The sequence below is a fragment of the Anolis carolinensis genome, chromosome 2 (genome assembly GCF_035594765.1).
Source record: "Anolis carolinensis isolate JA03-04 chromosome 2, rAnoCar3.1.pri, whole genome shotgun sequence".
Lineage (NCBI taxonomy): Eukaryota > Metazoa > Chordata > Lepidosauria > Squamata > Dactyloidae > Anolis > Anolis carolinensis.
In genome coordinates this window covers 98,695,081-98,710,136 of record NC_085842.1, presented here as the reverse complement: position 1 = coordinate 98,710,136, position 15,056 = coordinate 98,695,081, and the positions used below count along the sequence as shown (strand labels likewise).

The 15,056-nt window shown below is 43.3% G+C and overlaps 1 protein-coding gene across 4 annotated transcripts in view; it reads right to left on the bottom strand.

Moving 5' to 3' along the window:
* camk2a (calcium/calmodulin dependent protein kinase II alpha) overlaps nt 1–15,056 on the bottom strand; it is a 197,109-nt gene that overhangs the window by 36,420 nt on the left and 145,633 nt on the right. For 3 of the 4 annotated variants that reach the window (XR_010002722.1, XM_008104829.3, XM_008104825.3), the window contains exons 14-15: nt 11,769–11,801; nt 10,649–10,697 (exon numbers count right to left, since the gene is read on the bottom strand). Coding sequence is in view for 3 of the 4 variants with exons in the window: in XM_008104829.3 (XP_008103036.1) it covers nt 10,649–10,697; nt 11,769–11,801 (82 nt within the window). In the remaining variant the exon portion in view is untranslated. The remainder of the gene's footprint in view (nt 1–10,648; nt 10,698–11,768; nt 11,802–15,056) is intronic. The other variant, XM_008104827.3, reaches the window with a different exon arrangement.

Sequence of the window (15,056 nt, the reverse complement as noted above, 5' to 3'; positions counted from 1 at the left end):
GTGACCTGCCTCATCGTCCTGCGGTGGTGACCTGCCTCATCGACCTGCGGTGGTGACCTCCCTTCACAGCGGGGAGGAGGCGTCTTTTCTCTCCTCCTTTCCAAAGCCAGCCTCGGTGCTCCTTCGGCGGCAGGCCTCGAGCCGCAGAGCACGAGGTGCTTGAAAATTTGGCGAAGTCGCCATTTTGGCAGTTTACGTCACTCGGGCAAGGGAGGTATCAAGTGGCAAGTTGCTGTCAGTTGGCATTTTGCAGCTTGCCCACCAAAGTCTGGCGCCAAAGGTCACAATCTTTGTAAAGTATAGTTACTTAGTGATATATATTGCTATGGTTAAGTGCTGTGAATTGTATTATATATTGAATTTGCCTTTATTGTAAATTTACTTGCAGGTATATTGCATTTGCCTTTGTTGTAAATTTACTTGCTATTAAGAATACATAATGTCTATGCAATTTCAAGATGATGCAGATGGTATACCTCCTTCTGAGGCTGAAAGTAGGAATGAAAGGCCCCAAAGGATAAAGCACCCTTCAGCCAAGATGCTAGCCCATCTAATAGATGAAAAGGAGCTCCTCCATGTGAGGTTAGGTTCGGCATGGGAGCGAATTGTAACATTAATGGACAGAATTGAGAGCTTGGGTATTACAAGGGTGCCATCCATATTACAGACAGACCTTGAAGAGACCTTCGGTATTTGGAGGGGTTTGGTGTCTAAGATAGTGCAGGTCCTCGAGCGCATTAACGCCAAGGATTCAGAGTTAGAAATAGTGAGTGTCTTAGCTGACACTAATGAGAAAGAAAATAAGGTGAGGGCAATTCTAGATGCCTTGGAATTTAGTTCTCCATCTGTTAATCTAAGGTCTGAGCCAAAAGGAAATCAGTCTTCCTTATGCAGCCATGAGACCAATCTTTTAAAATCACCTGCTGTGGCACTTAGTCTTAAGTCCAACCGCTCTAGCCAGGTATCTAAACTAAGGGAGTGTGCATCATCTAAACATAGCCACTCTAGCAAGTCTTCTGCTGCTGGGAGTGCCATCTCTTCCCTAGCTGCCTTGCACATTAAGGAGGCTGCACGTCTAGAGCTAAAGAGCAAGGTAGCGGGGGCGGAGGCTGATGCTAAGGCAGCTGATCTCACCCTTCCCTTTAAAGAAGAAGAGCAACGACTGCAAATAGAACAGGCCCGTAGACAAAGCGAAATGCAAATGGAACAGGCCCAAAGGCAAGGTGAAATAGAAATGCTTAGAATAAGGATGGATGCTACTGCCAAAAAGGTAAGGGCTGAGACTTTGGCCAAGGCCCTAATTGAGCCACTCACAGAAGAAAATGTAAGTCAGTTGCCGAAGCAGGACCCTTCTTCCAAGGTGCTTGTGCATCTTAATAGCTTAAACAGCCAGTTTTCGGATGAGGAACAGGAAGACTTCTCTCCTTACCCAGAGCAGGGCCCCAAAGTCACTTTTGAGTTTCCTGCAGAGCAGAGCGTCATAGCGGGGAGCTCACCCTTGCCCGAGCTACCTGTGCCTCCTGCTAAATCCCTAGGTCAGTCAATCAGGGCCTCAAGGCCAAGTGCTAGTTGGCCCTTACAGACAGCTGCACAGGGAGCCACCAATTCGTCAGTGGTCGATGTCATCCCTCCAAGAGGCCAAAGGTTGACGCAAGGTGCACGGTGGGAGTCCACTCCACAACAGCAAACTCCTCAATTGTTCCCTTCGACGCCAGTGGCACTCCATCATCAGAAGGCACTCCATCATCAGAAGCCCCAGAAGAGATCTTAAGGACAAGGGTGTCGAAAAGTTTTCGGACAAGCCTGAGGAATTTCTTCTCTGGAAGGCCACCTTCCAGAGAGCAATCAGAGACTTAAAGTTATTGCCTGAGGAAGAACTGACTCTTCTGGCTGCATGGTTGGGCCCAGCCTCATCCTCACAAGTTAAGAAGATCTACGCAGCCCACGTAGCCGATCCCGACAAAGCCCTGGAAAAGGCCTGGGCCAGGTTGCAGCAGAGGTATGGGGCCAGCACAGAGATTGAAGCATCTCTTATGGACAAGCTCCAAAGGTTCCCAGCTTTGAAACTCAAAGACTTCAAACTCTTGTGGGACCTCAGCGATCTCCTTACGGAATTAGAGTCGGCCAAGGAGAATCCAGAACTGCCCGGTTTGAAGTGCCTCGATCAGCACCTGTCCCAGAGGCAGATCTTGACCAAGCTGCCCTTCACTTTGCAAGAACGCTGGGGACAGGAGGTCTTCAACTACAAGGAGGCCCACTCCCAGGCATACCCTCCATTTTCTCATTTGGTCCAGTTCATCACCAGGGCGGCCAGAGAAAGGAATGATCCGCAGACGGGCCTCCCCACCTTATACCAAGGGACCCAGCCAGAGAAGGCACCTAAAGTGGAGAAAAAACCATCCAGAGAGGCCAAAAGACCGGTTAGTGTTAAGGCTGTTGAAACTCAGCACAGGGCCAACGAATCCAAGTCAGAGGTGAAGGAGGTGCTCTGCCCCATTCACCAAAAGCCTCACAGTTTGGCCAACTGCCGGGAATTTGGCAAGAAGCCTTATAAAGAAAGACAACAGATTGTTCAGAAGCTGGGCATATGTTTTAGGTGCTGTGGAGCTACTCCTCACTTTGCATCCAACTGCAAAGAGGACGTCAAATGCGCAAGGTGTAACAGCCTTAAGCATTGCACCGCGATGCACAACTCTGACGCTGTCTCCCGCGCCAAAGGGGACACGTCTTCCAAAGAAGGGTCATCTACTGAAGCCACCAACATGCAGACCGCGTCACGGATGCAGGAGGATGCTCCATCGGTCGCCTGTACTGAACTATGCTCTGACGTGCACCAGTTCAGAGTCTGCCATCCCATCTGCCTAGCAGATGTATATCCAGCCAGAAGACCTTGGCTTAAAAAGAGACTTTACGTGGCTTTGGATTCACAAAGCGACGCCTCCCTGGCGACTCCAGAGTTTTTCCAACTGTTTGACATAAAAACCCAGACGGTCGACTACACCATGTCCACCTGTGTAGGGAAGAAGAAGTTGCAGGGTCGCATAGCATCCGGCTTTGTTGTCTCCTCTTGTGACCAGAAGAGACTGTTCGAGTTACCAGACCTCATTGAGTGTTCCTCTATTCCCCGGAACAAAAGGCAGATTGTCACCAGAGAAGTCGTGGAAGCCCATCCTCACTTGCGAAAGCTGAAGAACGCCTTACCTGCTTTCCGTCCAGATGTGGACATTGCCCTTCTGCTTGGTGCGGACTGTCCGAACTTGTTCTATGTGAACGACCAAGTTAAGGGACCTCCAGGGGCGCCCATTGCTCAGCTGCTACCACTAGGCTGGACAGTTACAGGCCCAGTGTGCATAAATAGGATGCACCCTCCATCGTCGGTGGGCACTCGTCAAGCGCACGTGCTTCAAGGCAGTCGCCCCACACTAATGCATAGCTGTTTGAGTCATATCTCGGTCTATTGTCAGGGGATAACACCAGAGTATTCTTCCATCTTTGAAGTCTCCGAAAGGGATGAAACTACAGCGCTTTCCAAAGATGAACAGAGGTTTTTAGAGATCATGAACTCTCAAGTTTCCCGGAGTCCAGAGGGAAATTGGATAGCCCCTCTGCCTTTTAAAGCAGAAAAACCCACTTTGCCAAACAACAGGCATGTGACAGAAAAAAGACTCTGGTCACTGAAGAAGATAGGATGGGATCAAGAGCTGACCCCATCGGTGAAAGCAGCTTGGGCAAATTGGACTTCTCAAGCTGAAGGACTGGAAACCATCACAGTTCCCAGACAATTTGTTCCCTGTAAGGTAATGATAGAACCCACCACAGAACTTCACATCTTCTGTGACGCATCTGAGCGAGCTATAGCAGCTGTGGCATACATGCGACAAAAGGACAGAGATTTTTGTCACGCAGGATTCATCATGGCAAAGGCTAAAATAGCTCCTATGGGAACTTCAATACCCCGGCTGGAATTGTGTGCAGCAGTTCTTGCTGTCCAGCTCTGGCGCATCATCCAGCAAGAGATAGGAGACTTGTTTCAAGATGTCCATTTCCACACGGACAGTACAGTTGTGCTTGGTTACATCAACAACACAACCAAAAGATTCAAGGTGTATGTGGCTAATAGAATCAACAACATTCTATCCAGTTCTACGCCTAGCCAGTGGCACCACGTCGTCACCAGCAACAACCCAGCTGACATCGCTTCCAGAGGAGCTTCAACTCAACGAGTGTTAAGTTCAAGTTGGCTGACAGGCCCCAGATGCTTGACCGAAGTCAATTTTCCATCAGCCTTTTCTCCCACCGATATTACAGAATTGCCCAAGTCCGTTCCAGAGGTGAAAGTTTGCAAGATGACCACAGAAATCAAGATGGGCCAAAGATCTTGCCTGGAACCACACCGTTTTGAATGTTTTTCGGAGTGGCACAGTCTTCTTAGAGCAGTTGCTAGGCTTATACATCGTTTAGCTTGCAAAGATAGTGAGCCTTTACAGGTCCAGGATATGATAAAGGCTAAGAGCGTCATATTCAAGTCAGTACAGAGATCTGCTTTCAAGCAGGAAATAGCTAGGCTAGAGCAAGGGCTCAACATCCCTAATCAAAGTCTTCTAAATGAGTTAAACCCATTTCTAGACAAGGAGGGTATTTTGAGAGTTGGAGGAAGGTTAGCCAAAGCTAAACTCAAGGCGTGCATAAAAAACCCCATCATCATACCCCCTAATAGTCACACTGCATTGCTGCTCGTTCGGCATCACCATGAAAGGATCCATCATCAGGGTAGAACTCTAACTGAGGCAGCCCTTAGAAATGAAGGTCTGTGGGTAGTTAATGCCAAAAGGTTGGTCAACAGTTGTATTTTCAAATGTGTTAAATGCAGGCGCCTTAGGCGAAACTGTCAAAGTCAGTTGATGGCAGAACTACCTCAGGATAGGACTTTGACAGACCCACCCTTTTCCCATGTGGGAATCGATGTGTTTGGTCCTTGGGAGGTTGTCACTAGGAAAACCAGGGGTGGTGTTGTAAATAACAAGAGGTGGGCAGTTTTGTTTACTTGTTTAGTAATACGAGCTGTCCATATAGAAGTCATAGAAGGGATGGACACTTCATCATTTTTAAACGCATTAAAAAGGTTCATAGCCCTCAGAGGATCAATTAAGTCAATTCGGTCGGACTGTGGCACCAATTTTGTAGGTGCGACCAAAGAACTCAATTGTGTGTCTAGGTTTGGGAGAGACCCAAAGGTTCAGAACTTTACGAATACTGAACAAATTATGTGGACTTTCAATGTTCCTCACGCCTCCCACATGGGTGGTGTTTGGGAGAGGATGATTGGTATTAGTCGCAAAATCCTTAATGCCATGCTTTTGAGTCATAGGTCATTGACGCATGATGTTTTGGTGACACTTATGGCGGAAGTTACCGCAATTATCAACAACCGGCCGCTGGTTCCCCTTACCAGTGACCCTGAGAACTTACAACCACTGACTCCTGCACTTATTTTGACACAAAAGGTGCCAGGATGGAAGGACATCATGTTGCCAGTTCCGGACGGAACTCACCGTGCCCTGTGGAAACAGGTGCAGTCCTTGGCCAACCACTTTTGGAAAAGGTGGAAAGCTGAGTACTTAAGCCAGCTTCAAGCTAGAAGAATCTGGCAAAGCCCACAGGACAACATTGAGGTTAACAACGTTGTGTTGTTAAAGGACAAAGACTTGCCCCGCCATGCATGGCCCATGGGCATTGTATTAAAGACCTTTCCTTGCCCAGATGGTAAGGTCAGGAAAGTTCAATTAAAGACTTGCAACAGAGACAAAGTGTCCATTTTGGACAGACCAATTAGTGACCTCGTGTTGCTTATTGGAGATGTTTAAAGTTCTAGTGTTTGTATTGTCATATGTGCAAAGGTGTTTGTATGTTTTTGAGTGGTAAATTCCCACATCCTGGGAATTTAAGCGGGGAGTGTTCCGTCCCCCAGGACGATGGTTTGCCTTACTTATTGGTCGTTTGTTTGTTTTCCCTCCTTTGCATTTTGTTTCAGCCTCTGGCTGCAAAACCCAGGAAAGGTGGCTTGAAGTCTGCAAGAGCTGGCTGCAGTTTTCTTTGCAATGATTGGTCAAAGAGTACAACATCTTAGGACCGCCCTTTTTACCAGGGTCTAGTCTCCATTTTAGAGTTTCATTCTGGCTATAGTCTTCCAACGTGCTGGAGCTGTGCAAGGCTAACTGGGACAAATCATCCTCAAAACCAGGCCAATCTAAGCCTATCCAAATTAGATAAGTATTGAATTATACTGATCTGGAATAGGAAATCTAGTTAGAGGAGCAGGGTTATTCCATCGCTTCTAGAACTAATCTTTGCTGTAAAGATAGGGAAGGAAAGAGTTTCTCCTTCTAATATAGACAGCGTGATTAGGGTATAGTGGTTTTATAATCACCTTTGCCTTCTGGAACCAGGGATAATTCTGCAACTAAAACCTATGGAAATTTGTTTCATTTTCTGCAACTTTAAGATCTGTGCCAGGTTTACAACCTTGTATGAATAAACATCCTTTTTTGAAGTTCTCCAGACTCAGTCGTTCAATATTTTAGGACAGCTTATAGGGATTTGCAGTTCGCCCGGATAAAGGACGGCACGTTTCAGCTTTATAGTTTTTTTTTATTGTCTGGCGGACGGCACAGTATCTGTTTATCTCTGAGGCTGAGAATATGTGACTCGTCTAAGGTCACCAAGTGGGTTTCCATGGCTAAGCGAGGAGTCAAACCTTCATCTCCAGGTGTTTTAGTTCAAAACTACTATACCTCAATGACTCTCAAGTGCAAGACCTCAATGACTCTCAAGTTCAAAACTGCTCTCCCTTGCATCCATAATTGGATTGTTCAAAAGAAAATGATTTTATGTGAGCAAACTAGAAACAAACACTCAATATTGGGGCTTATTAACCTGCACTTAAATGTAATATGTTAACCCAAACCTTTATGAATATAATTACTGCCACCCCAGGATTTGTAGGCTGTCATTATTACTGAAGGCTACAATGCAGCTATTAAACAGCAGGTGTGGGGTGTCATATGTGTCATATTCTTTCAGTTGCAATAAAATATGAACAGCTTTTTGTCCCTTTTCCTCATCAGACAAAGATATGAGGGAATATGAAATTAGGTTCCTCATGCTAATTTCACTTGCCTTTAAAAAAAACCTTTTACGTTTTGAACAACATCATTGACAACAACAGACTGGGCCTCTTTCCCTTTTATCAACATACTTAGGCAAGAAAAAATTCAGGAAAGGTCCCTTCTGTCTTTTGTACTCATTCTCCAGTTTGTTTTTCTGGATCTACAGGGGCTATTTTCCAGCATTCCAATAATAGATTCTGTGAGCTGGCTTTTAAAAAAGATTGTATGGTGTAATAAGGTTTAAAAAAGAATGTATTGTTGTTGGATCTATATCACTATAGTGATATAACAGTTAATAATAAAATATGCCAACCTAGGAAGGCTTTCCTCAAATACAATTGTTATTTTAGCTATAGATTTCCATGAGACAAACACACATACAGTATGCTCCACACTTCTGCCTTTCTTTCATGAGTTATTCCCAGAGAAGCAAATTTTCAATTAACTTTGATGCTGAGCCAGTCTATCTCCATAGCAGATGTGTTCTTTTCATTTGACTTTACACATTAACACTGAGAAATTATTTCCCAAGTGGTCACTGGAACAGCGGCTCTGTCAAGTACCAGGAAAAAGCCAGGACATCTTTGGGTTTAGGTCACCTCAAAGAGAGAAGGAGGATCCTTCAAAATGAGGGATGAATATAGGAGGAAAATTAGTATTTAGGGTCTACATCAGTGGTTCTCAATCTGTGGGTCCCCAGGTGTTTTGGCATACAACTCCCAAAAGTCCCAGCCAGTTTACCAGCTGTGAGGGTTTCTGGGAGTTGAAGGCCAAAAACATCTGGGGACCCTCAGGTTGAGAACCACTGGTCTAGATCATTCTGAATTACATGTTGGATTACAACCCCATAGCTTCCAGCCATTATGGCCAATGATGACCTAGGCACAATTTCCCTCTTGTATACAATGTTGTTTCTTATCTGGTTTGCTCTGTTCTCCTCTTTATTTCTTTAAGGTCCTTCTCCACTACAGCTGGGAGTCTCCCTTCAGATCAGGTTAGGAGCACCTCTTCTCAAAGCATTCTCTTGGCCTTCTTGTTCCTAGAATGAGAGCACTTGCAGCTGCTCAGAGTTGTCCTCTTCCTGTCTTCCTGTCTCTTTCTATCTCATCCATATGTCTTCCATTCCTTTCCAGTACAGAACTTGCACACTTGCTTCAGAGAAAGGCAAAAGCTGCTACTACTAATGTTTAGAAGGCAACTCTAAAAAGTTGCTGGAATAAGGTTGCATAGAAAAACCCAATTATTCTTTCTCAAGTACATCAGCACTTTATTCACAGTCATGTCTGATGAAGCTGAAATATTTGATTTATACTACAGCACATCCTCACCTTCATGTGGCAATATGTCAAACCAAGATTATGTTGGATGCACAGAACAGGTGAAATACTAGCAAATTAGCAAAGACATCTATGGCAACCGTATTCTAACAGAGGGTGAAATTATCACATAGTTCATCAGCCCCACAATTCCTAGTAGGAGATGTTGCCCTGGAAACATAATTATACAGATCAGCACATGTAGGTGTGAGTGAAGGTTGGTGATTTGGAGGGGGGGGGGGGATTCTTGCCAGATAATTCCAGTCTGTTTTAATTGATGAAGTGAAGTTGGCATGTAGTCTAAGGTTCTGGAACTGAATGTTTTGTGTTTTATATTTCTTGGATTTTGTCTTTCTAATCATGTATGTTTTCCATTTGAAATTGCTTTAAAGGATCCCACCAAGGGGGGTGGTAGCTAGGTAGGTACTGTAAATAGTTGCATATGCATACACATGCTTACATTCTCATGTCTAAATGTAGAAATTGACTCTATCCATGGGTCAATGTGGGTACTGTATCTTAATGCTTATCAAAAGAAGGAACCTTCTTTGAGTGGAGAAAGATGAGAGCTTAGTGTGCCTCAAGAGAATCTAAAAGAGGCATCAACATGTTCTACTTTCTCCATTGCAGTGCTACTTCTGGCCTCTTTGAATGCGTATGGCTTCATGATGTCTGCAATGGATAAAGGCCCACTGTAGCAATTTTGTTCCTCAGAAAGGTTTTTCTGTATTACAGACAGTTTGATACAAGGCCACTTATAATGACATTTCTGTCTTTGGCGATCAACCCATTGTAATCACAATTTGCTCTTAGAAAATGTGGGATAAATGTTTGAAGGTAGGGGAAATGTTTGAATATAGAACCTATAAGTCTTGTATATCACAAAAGCTGTCAGAACCAACAATAACTTGCTGTAGCAGCCTTTACCTGCTCTTTTTCAAAAAAAATATATATAAAGCTTTTCTACTTCAAAAAGAAGAAAAGAAGGAAACTACTGGCTTTTTTTTAAATTCCAATTTTATCAGTGAATGGTCAGAATTCAACTAGTATTGACAGTTTAAGGGTATAGTGTCCAGTAGCATGATTTTTATTGACTTTTTCTGATGAACAGGCTATAGAGCAGGCATGGGCAAACTAAGGGGCGCTTACCTCAGGCTCTCCTCATTTATCCTGCCCTCTTAGCATAAGGATACGGCAGCCCACAGCACCTGAGAGCCATCTGGAGCACTCTCCCGGCATAAGGACGATGCGACTGGCACCATCCTTATGTTGGGAGGACTGCTCGAGGAAGGCACGCGGTGGCTGAGAGCCCTCTAGAGCACGCTCAGCTGCTGTCTGTCTCACCTTCCTCCTGGCATAATACCAAGAGGCAGCCTGAGGATCAGGGGAAGAGGATCAGGGCAGTTGTCACGTGTCCCTCCTTCCTCCTGGCATAAGGATGGGGTAAACAGCCCTGTCCTTATGCTGTGAGGAACACCTGAGGATGACCCAGACCCTGCCCTACTCCTTCCCCTCCTGGCTCCACCCTCTCCTGGGCCCTACCCCTCGTGGACCTGCACCCACTGTGCGAACAGCCCCATTCCCTCCTGGCCAGGCCCGCAATGTGGCCCCATAGCAAAAAAGTTTGCCCATTCCTGGTATAGAGCATAGTGAAAGTTTTCTATTAGTTAACGACAGTAAAAAAAAATTAACTTTATATTAGATTTTTTCCAGCCAGTTGTTGTATATGCTGGAAAATTGTGTAGGAATTCCTAGGTTTTTTTTCCAGGTGCAAATAAATTTTTATTTTGTTTTCAAAAAAGAGGAAAAAGTAACTCATAAAACTGTTACAAAGAGGGAAAAGAAGGGAAAGATGGGAAAGATCATAGAATATAGTATGTAAGTATAGTATACAAGCTAAAGCCTTCTGGATAAAAGTACATACTGATATTGAAACCATAATAAAAACACACTGAAATCAGAAACCTTTTTATTGGGACTTTTAGACAAGCAATTACTTAAACACCTCAAAAGAATCTTCCTATACATGACTACAGCAGCAGGAATTCCTAGTCTTGATAACTCATTGGCAAAGTCTATATTCACACTCATAAAAGTTCATTAATTGAAACAGGTTATGCTTCCGACACAATGCTGTTGCTGTTTAACTACAGTCTTATACTGTACCTTTGGTGTCTTCATCTTCAATGGTAGTGTTTGTACTCTCTGAAGATTCCTGGAGAGGAAAGAAGCAAAATAAGCCTCACCTCAATTTCCTCTCTCAGAAAGATCCTGGCAATTTGATAACCTATCACTCAGATTCTAACCCCAAAGCACCAAACTCTGCAAAAGGAGAAAAGCCAGGTAAGCATCAGATAAAAACACTAGTCAGTAACCACAATTCTTGTTTTAATGCTTGCCTTCCCTTACATCTTACAACCATGAGAGCAGAAGGCCTGAGTGTGAAAAAAACTTGTAGAGATGGATTCACTTTTCTTAAAATAATCTACTGCACTCATATACAAAGAGAGGTTTAGTAGGAATGAAGATTGATGTTTGCTACCACTACAACTATAGAAGGGGCAGGAGGGTCTGTGTAGGAGTGAAAGACACCATGTTGACTATACAATCAGGAGAGGAACGTACAAATTAACAAAGAGAGGGAGCTAGGATGACAGTGAGGGAGATTGTGCAGGAGTGAAAGAGACCACATTGACCGCATAAGAAAGAAAGAAATGTACAGTAAAACATAAAGGGCTTCCAAGAGCCACATGGACTGTCAAAGGCTGACACACACTCCCTTCCATAAACAGCCAACTGGTACACAAATTAACACAGAGAAAGGGAGCCATTTACTCTCCACATTTCTCATCACGGCGATTCTGGTAGCTGGACTAGACCCACCAGAGGCTTATTTACATGTTTCACACAATCTCAAACGGCAGGTTGACAAAGGCTGCACGAACTGTCTGATCTCCTGTGGCTATTCAGTTCCAGCAGAGCCATATAAGACGTCCTTTTCCTTCATGGCTCCTTGGACTGAGGCAGCTTGAAGACCTGCTAAAGGAGAAGTTCCATTGAGAACCTTTCACTAGTAATTGGAATTAGGTTCTCAGCGCTCTTGGGCTTCAACTGTCCTTCTGTACCAGCCTTTCTTGTTGAGAGGGTAATAAGCAGGGGAGATGCTATTCCAAGAGGCTAACTTCGGCCTCACTTCCCATAAATGTTTATTCCCGAGAACAGGAAGGGCTGGGACATGCTGAGAGGCCCAACATTATCAGCATTGAGGAAGACAAAGGACACTCACCATTAACTGAACGCTGGAACTGGACTTTCTTTTCTGGAAAAACAAGGAGAAGAGATGGGACAAGAAGAGACACAGAGTGAGAAAGAAGGAAGAGAGGAAGGGATGCAGTGGGCCCTGGGGCTCTATTTGTCGTCTATCTAGAAAGCTGACAAATTTGAGGACAAACTAAATGCTTACTGCCAAGAGTTCAACATCTCTGGCAAAGGCAAAACAGCCACACTACAAACCATGCTATTCTACCTCTTTAGCAATTAGCAATTATCCTTGTCCAGTTTTCATACTTCTAGGTTTGAGCCTACTCCTTTTTGTATCCTGTAAATCCAGATATCCTAACACAGCACAGAGCTCAGCTTCAGTGTCTCCTTCTTCATCCTCCTACTTCTAATCCAAACCAAGACAATATTTCCAAGCAGGTCAGTCCTGTTTTCTGTTCTCAATAAATATTCACTGCATCAACCTGTAATCACCATGCTAATATCACTTCTGGGCAAAGCAATGTTTGAATACAGGCTGCTCATCATTCTTCTAATGGAATAGACTGGAATGACTCATTTGATGTCAGAGAACAATGAGACCAGAATTAGTCCAAAAGATTCCAGCTCCAAAAGGCAAAGCATCTTATACTAAAGCATCTTTTGAAAATTGCCAAGGAAGGAGACTTCAAAACATCCATAGGTCACTGAACTAGCACTGGACATTTCTTATTATATCCCAATCCACATATCCATCCTTGTAGCAAATGAAATCCATGGAGTTTCATTCTATACTCAGTAGATTTAATCTTCTACGGTCATGCCTGCACAACACTTGTGATCGTTCATATCCACACTGTGCATGCCTCTTACATCTGCACTGTTTACTAAGATGGGATAAATTCCAGTGATCCAGGGACCTCTACCACCTTCTCAGAACCTGAATGGCTACAGCTTAGAAACTGCAATTAGTAGCTTGGGTGTAATTTTTTTTTCTCAAGAGGAGATAAGGACCCACAACAGAGCCCTGGGATCACAAGCACCTCGTGGGTTATACTTTGCTCAGTCATGTTTTTCCAGATGGTATCAATGAATGCTTGGTGTGGAACACAGATATATAGGAGTGCATTGCCCTTTGATAGAAAAAGAAATATCTTACTTAGAAGAAGTTTCTGAAATTGAAGTTATTTAGGTTAAATTAAAATATGATATCGGATGTTGTGCTCCTGCTTTCTAGCTGAAAAATTTAAATTATGAAGGAAGTAGATGCAAATGCACTTTGTGCCAAATCATTTGTTATTTATTTATTTTTGCAAATGCAGAAACAGTAATCTATATGAAAGCAAACGGAAGAGCAAACAGGAACAGTTCCCACCAAGCAATTTGTTAAAAAGGGCTGAGGTCTAAGTGGATGACTGAAACTACAAAAGGAGCACAAATTACATTTTTTCAGGAACAGAAAGCATGATTCATATCATTCCAGCATCACAGCAAAGATGATAAATCAACACCATTATGAAGGCTTTGTTTTACTTGTTTGCATTGCAGGCATGACCTGAGAAACTCATTCCATGTCTCAAAGTAGTATTGAACTACTTGGGACAAAAATCCTGGAACTTATCCAAGATTTGAAATTTTGCTCCTTGATTTGTGATGAATTGTTCTCCATGCAGTGCTTTAATATAGGGATCTCATGTCAGATCTCTAATTATCACTCAAACAATTATAGAAGTTCCGTACTAGCTAACCCCCAATACATTTTTCCTCTTTATTTCTTCACTCTGTTTCTCTCTGCCCTTTTCACATTGATTTGAAGACCTTGTTACTATATTCTCTCTTCATCTCTAAATTTTATAACCAAACTATATGAAAATAGCCTTCTTGTTAAAATCCCTGCAGTGATAAACATTATTCAACAAGAACCTGGGAAAAGCAGAACCTAACAGTCTGAAAGCACAATAAGCAAGATGGTTTTGTATTTTCAGGTTAACCTCCCTCCATATTAATTTCAAACATGTATCATAGGATCAAAAGCTATCTTCATGGACCAATGGTGGAAAGAACAATTCATGCCCATTGGCACTCGGTTATCCTCATAACCTCATACATCCTGCTTGCTACACTAAATAGTATCCTCATCTATCCTTACACAGTTTTTTCTTCAAAGACAACAAAAGGCAGGAAATAGTTGCCTGTTATTCTTAAATTTGGTATGATGAAGCCAGCTGTCCTCAGTTGAATGGTGGCTCCACTGACAACCTCACAAAGTGTGAGAATTAAGTGTCTAAGAAATCTTTCTGGCCAGTAATCATAGAAGCGATTGGATGCAACATGATGCAACAGAAAAGTAGTGACCTCATTAAAGTGGGACATAACATACACATTAAAAGGATGCAACACAGGGAAGTGAATTTATCAGTTTAAGACACAACAGGATGTGACATGGGCAGTGATTGTATTAATTTACAGCGTAACATGATGTGACACCAAACAAGGCAGTGAAAGTTTCTATATACCCACTGTTGAAAGGGGGAGGGGGAAGCCTCTTCTGTTAGTAAAACATGGGAGCATGCTGGTGAAAAGGACTCCCCATTCCTTCTGCTCTCCCTGGATAACATGTTTGCAACCCAACACAAAATTCATATAAAAATTTGCCCTACCACAGAAAGGGATAGCAGAAATGCAAACAACCTGCTTTCCACAATTAGACAGTTAATCATTTCTCATGAATTGGAAGGTATTTAAGATTTGTCTATTACCACAAGGTGATTAAAACAGCAGATTTGATCAGAAAGACACACTAATCATGAACTAGGCCTCAAGACCTATAACATACATAAATAGAACAGCCATCTTCCTCAATGAAACCAAGCAAGAAAAATAAGGAAGATCCAACAGGCAAGTCATTTCAACAAGCCACACAGCAAATTCCATCTTTGATGCTAGTAATGTGGAGGCTGGTCCTCTTCAGGAGTTTCTGAGAGGAAATGGCAATGAGATTACTATTCCAGAAAAACCTGTTAACACAGGGAATAATAAGGTGGGCAAGCTGAACGGATATCTTGGTCAGGCAACCATGTTATTGGAATGTCATCAGTATGCTGGTGATACCCAGCTCCATCTCTCCTTTACAAATCATGCCAGGGAGGCAGTGGTAGCACTGACCCATGGGTTGGAAGCAGGACAATACTGGATTTGCGTGAATAAACTGGAGTTTAATTTAGACAAGTTTGAAGGGCTGCTGGTCTGTAGGAAAACCAACTTAAGATTGAGATCAGAGTGTGTTCTGGATTGTTGTCTTCCCTCTGAAAGATCA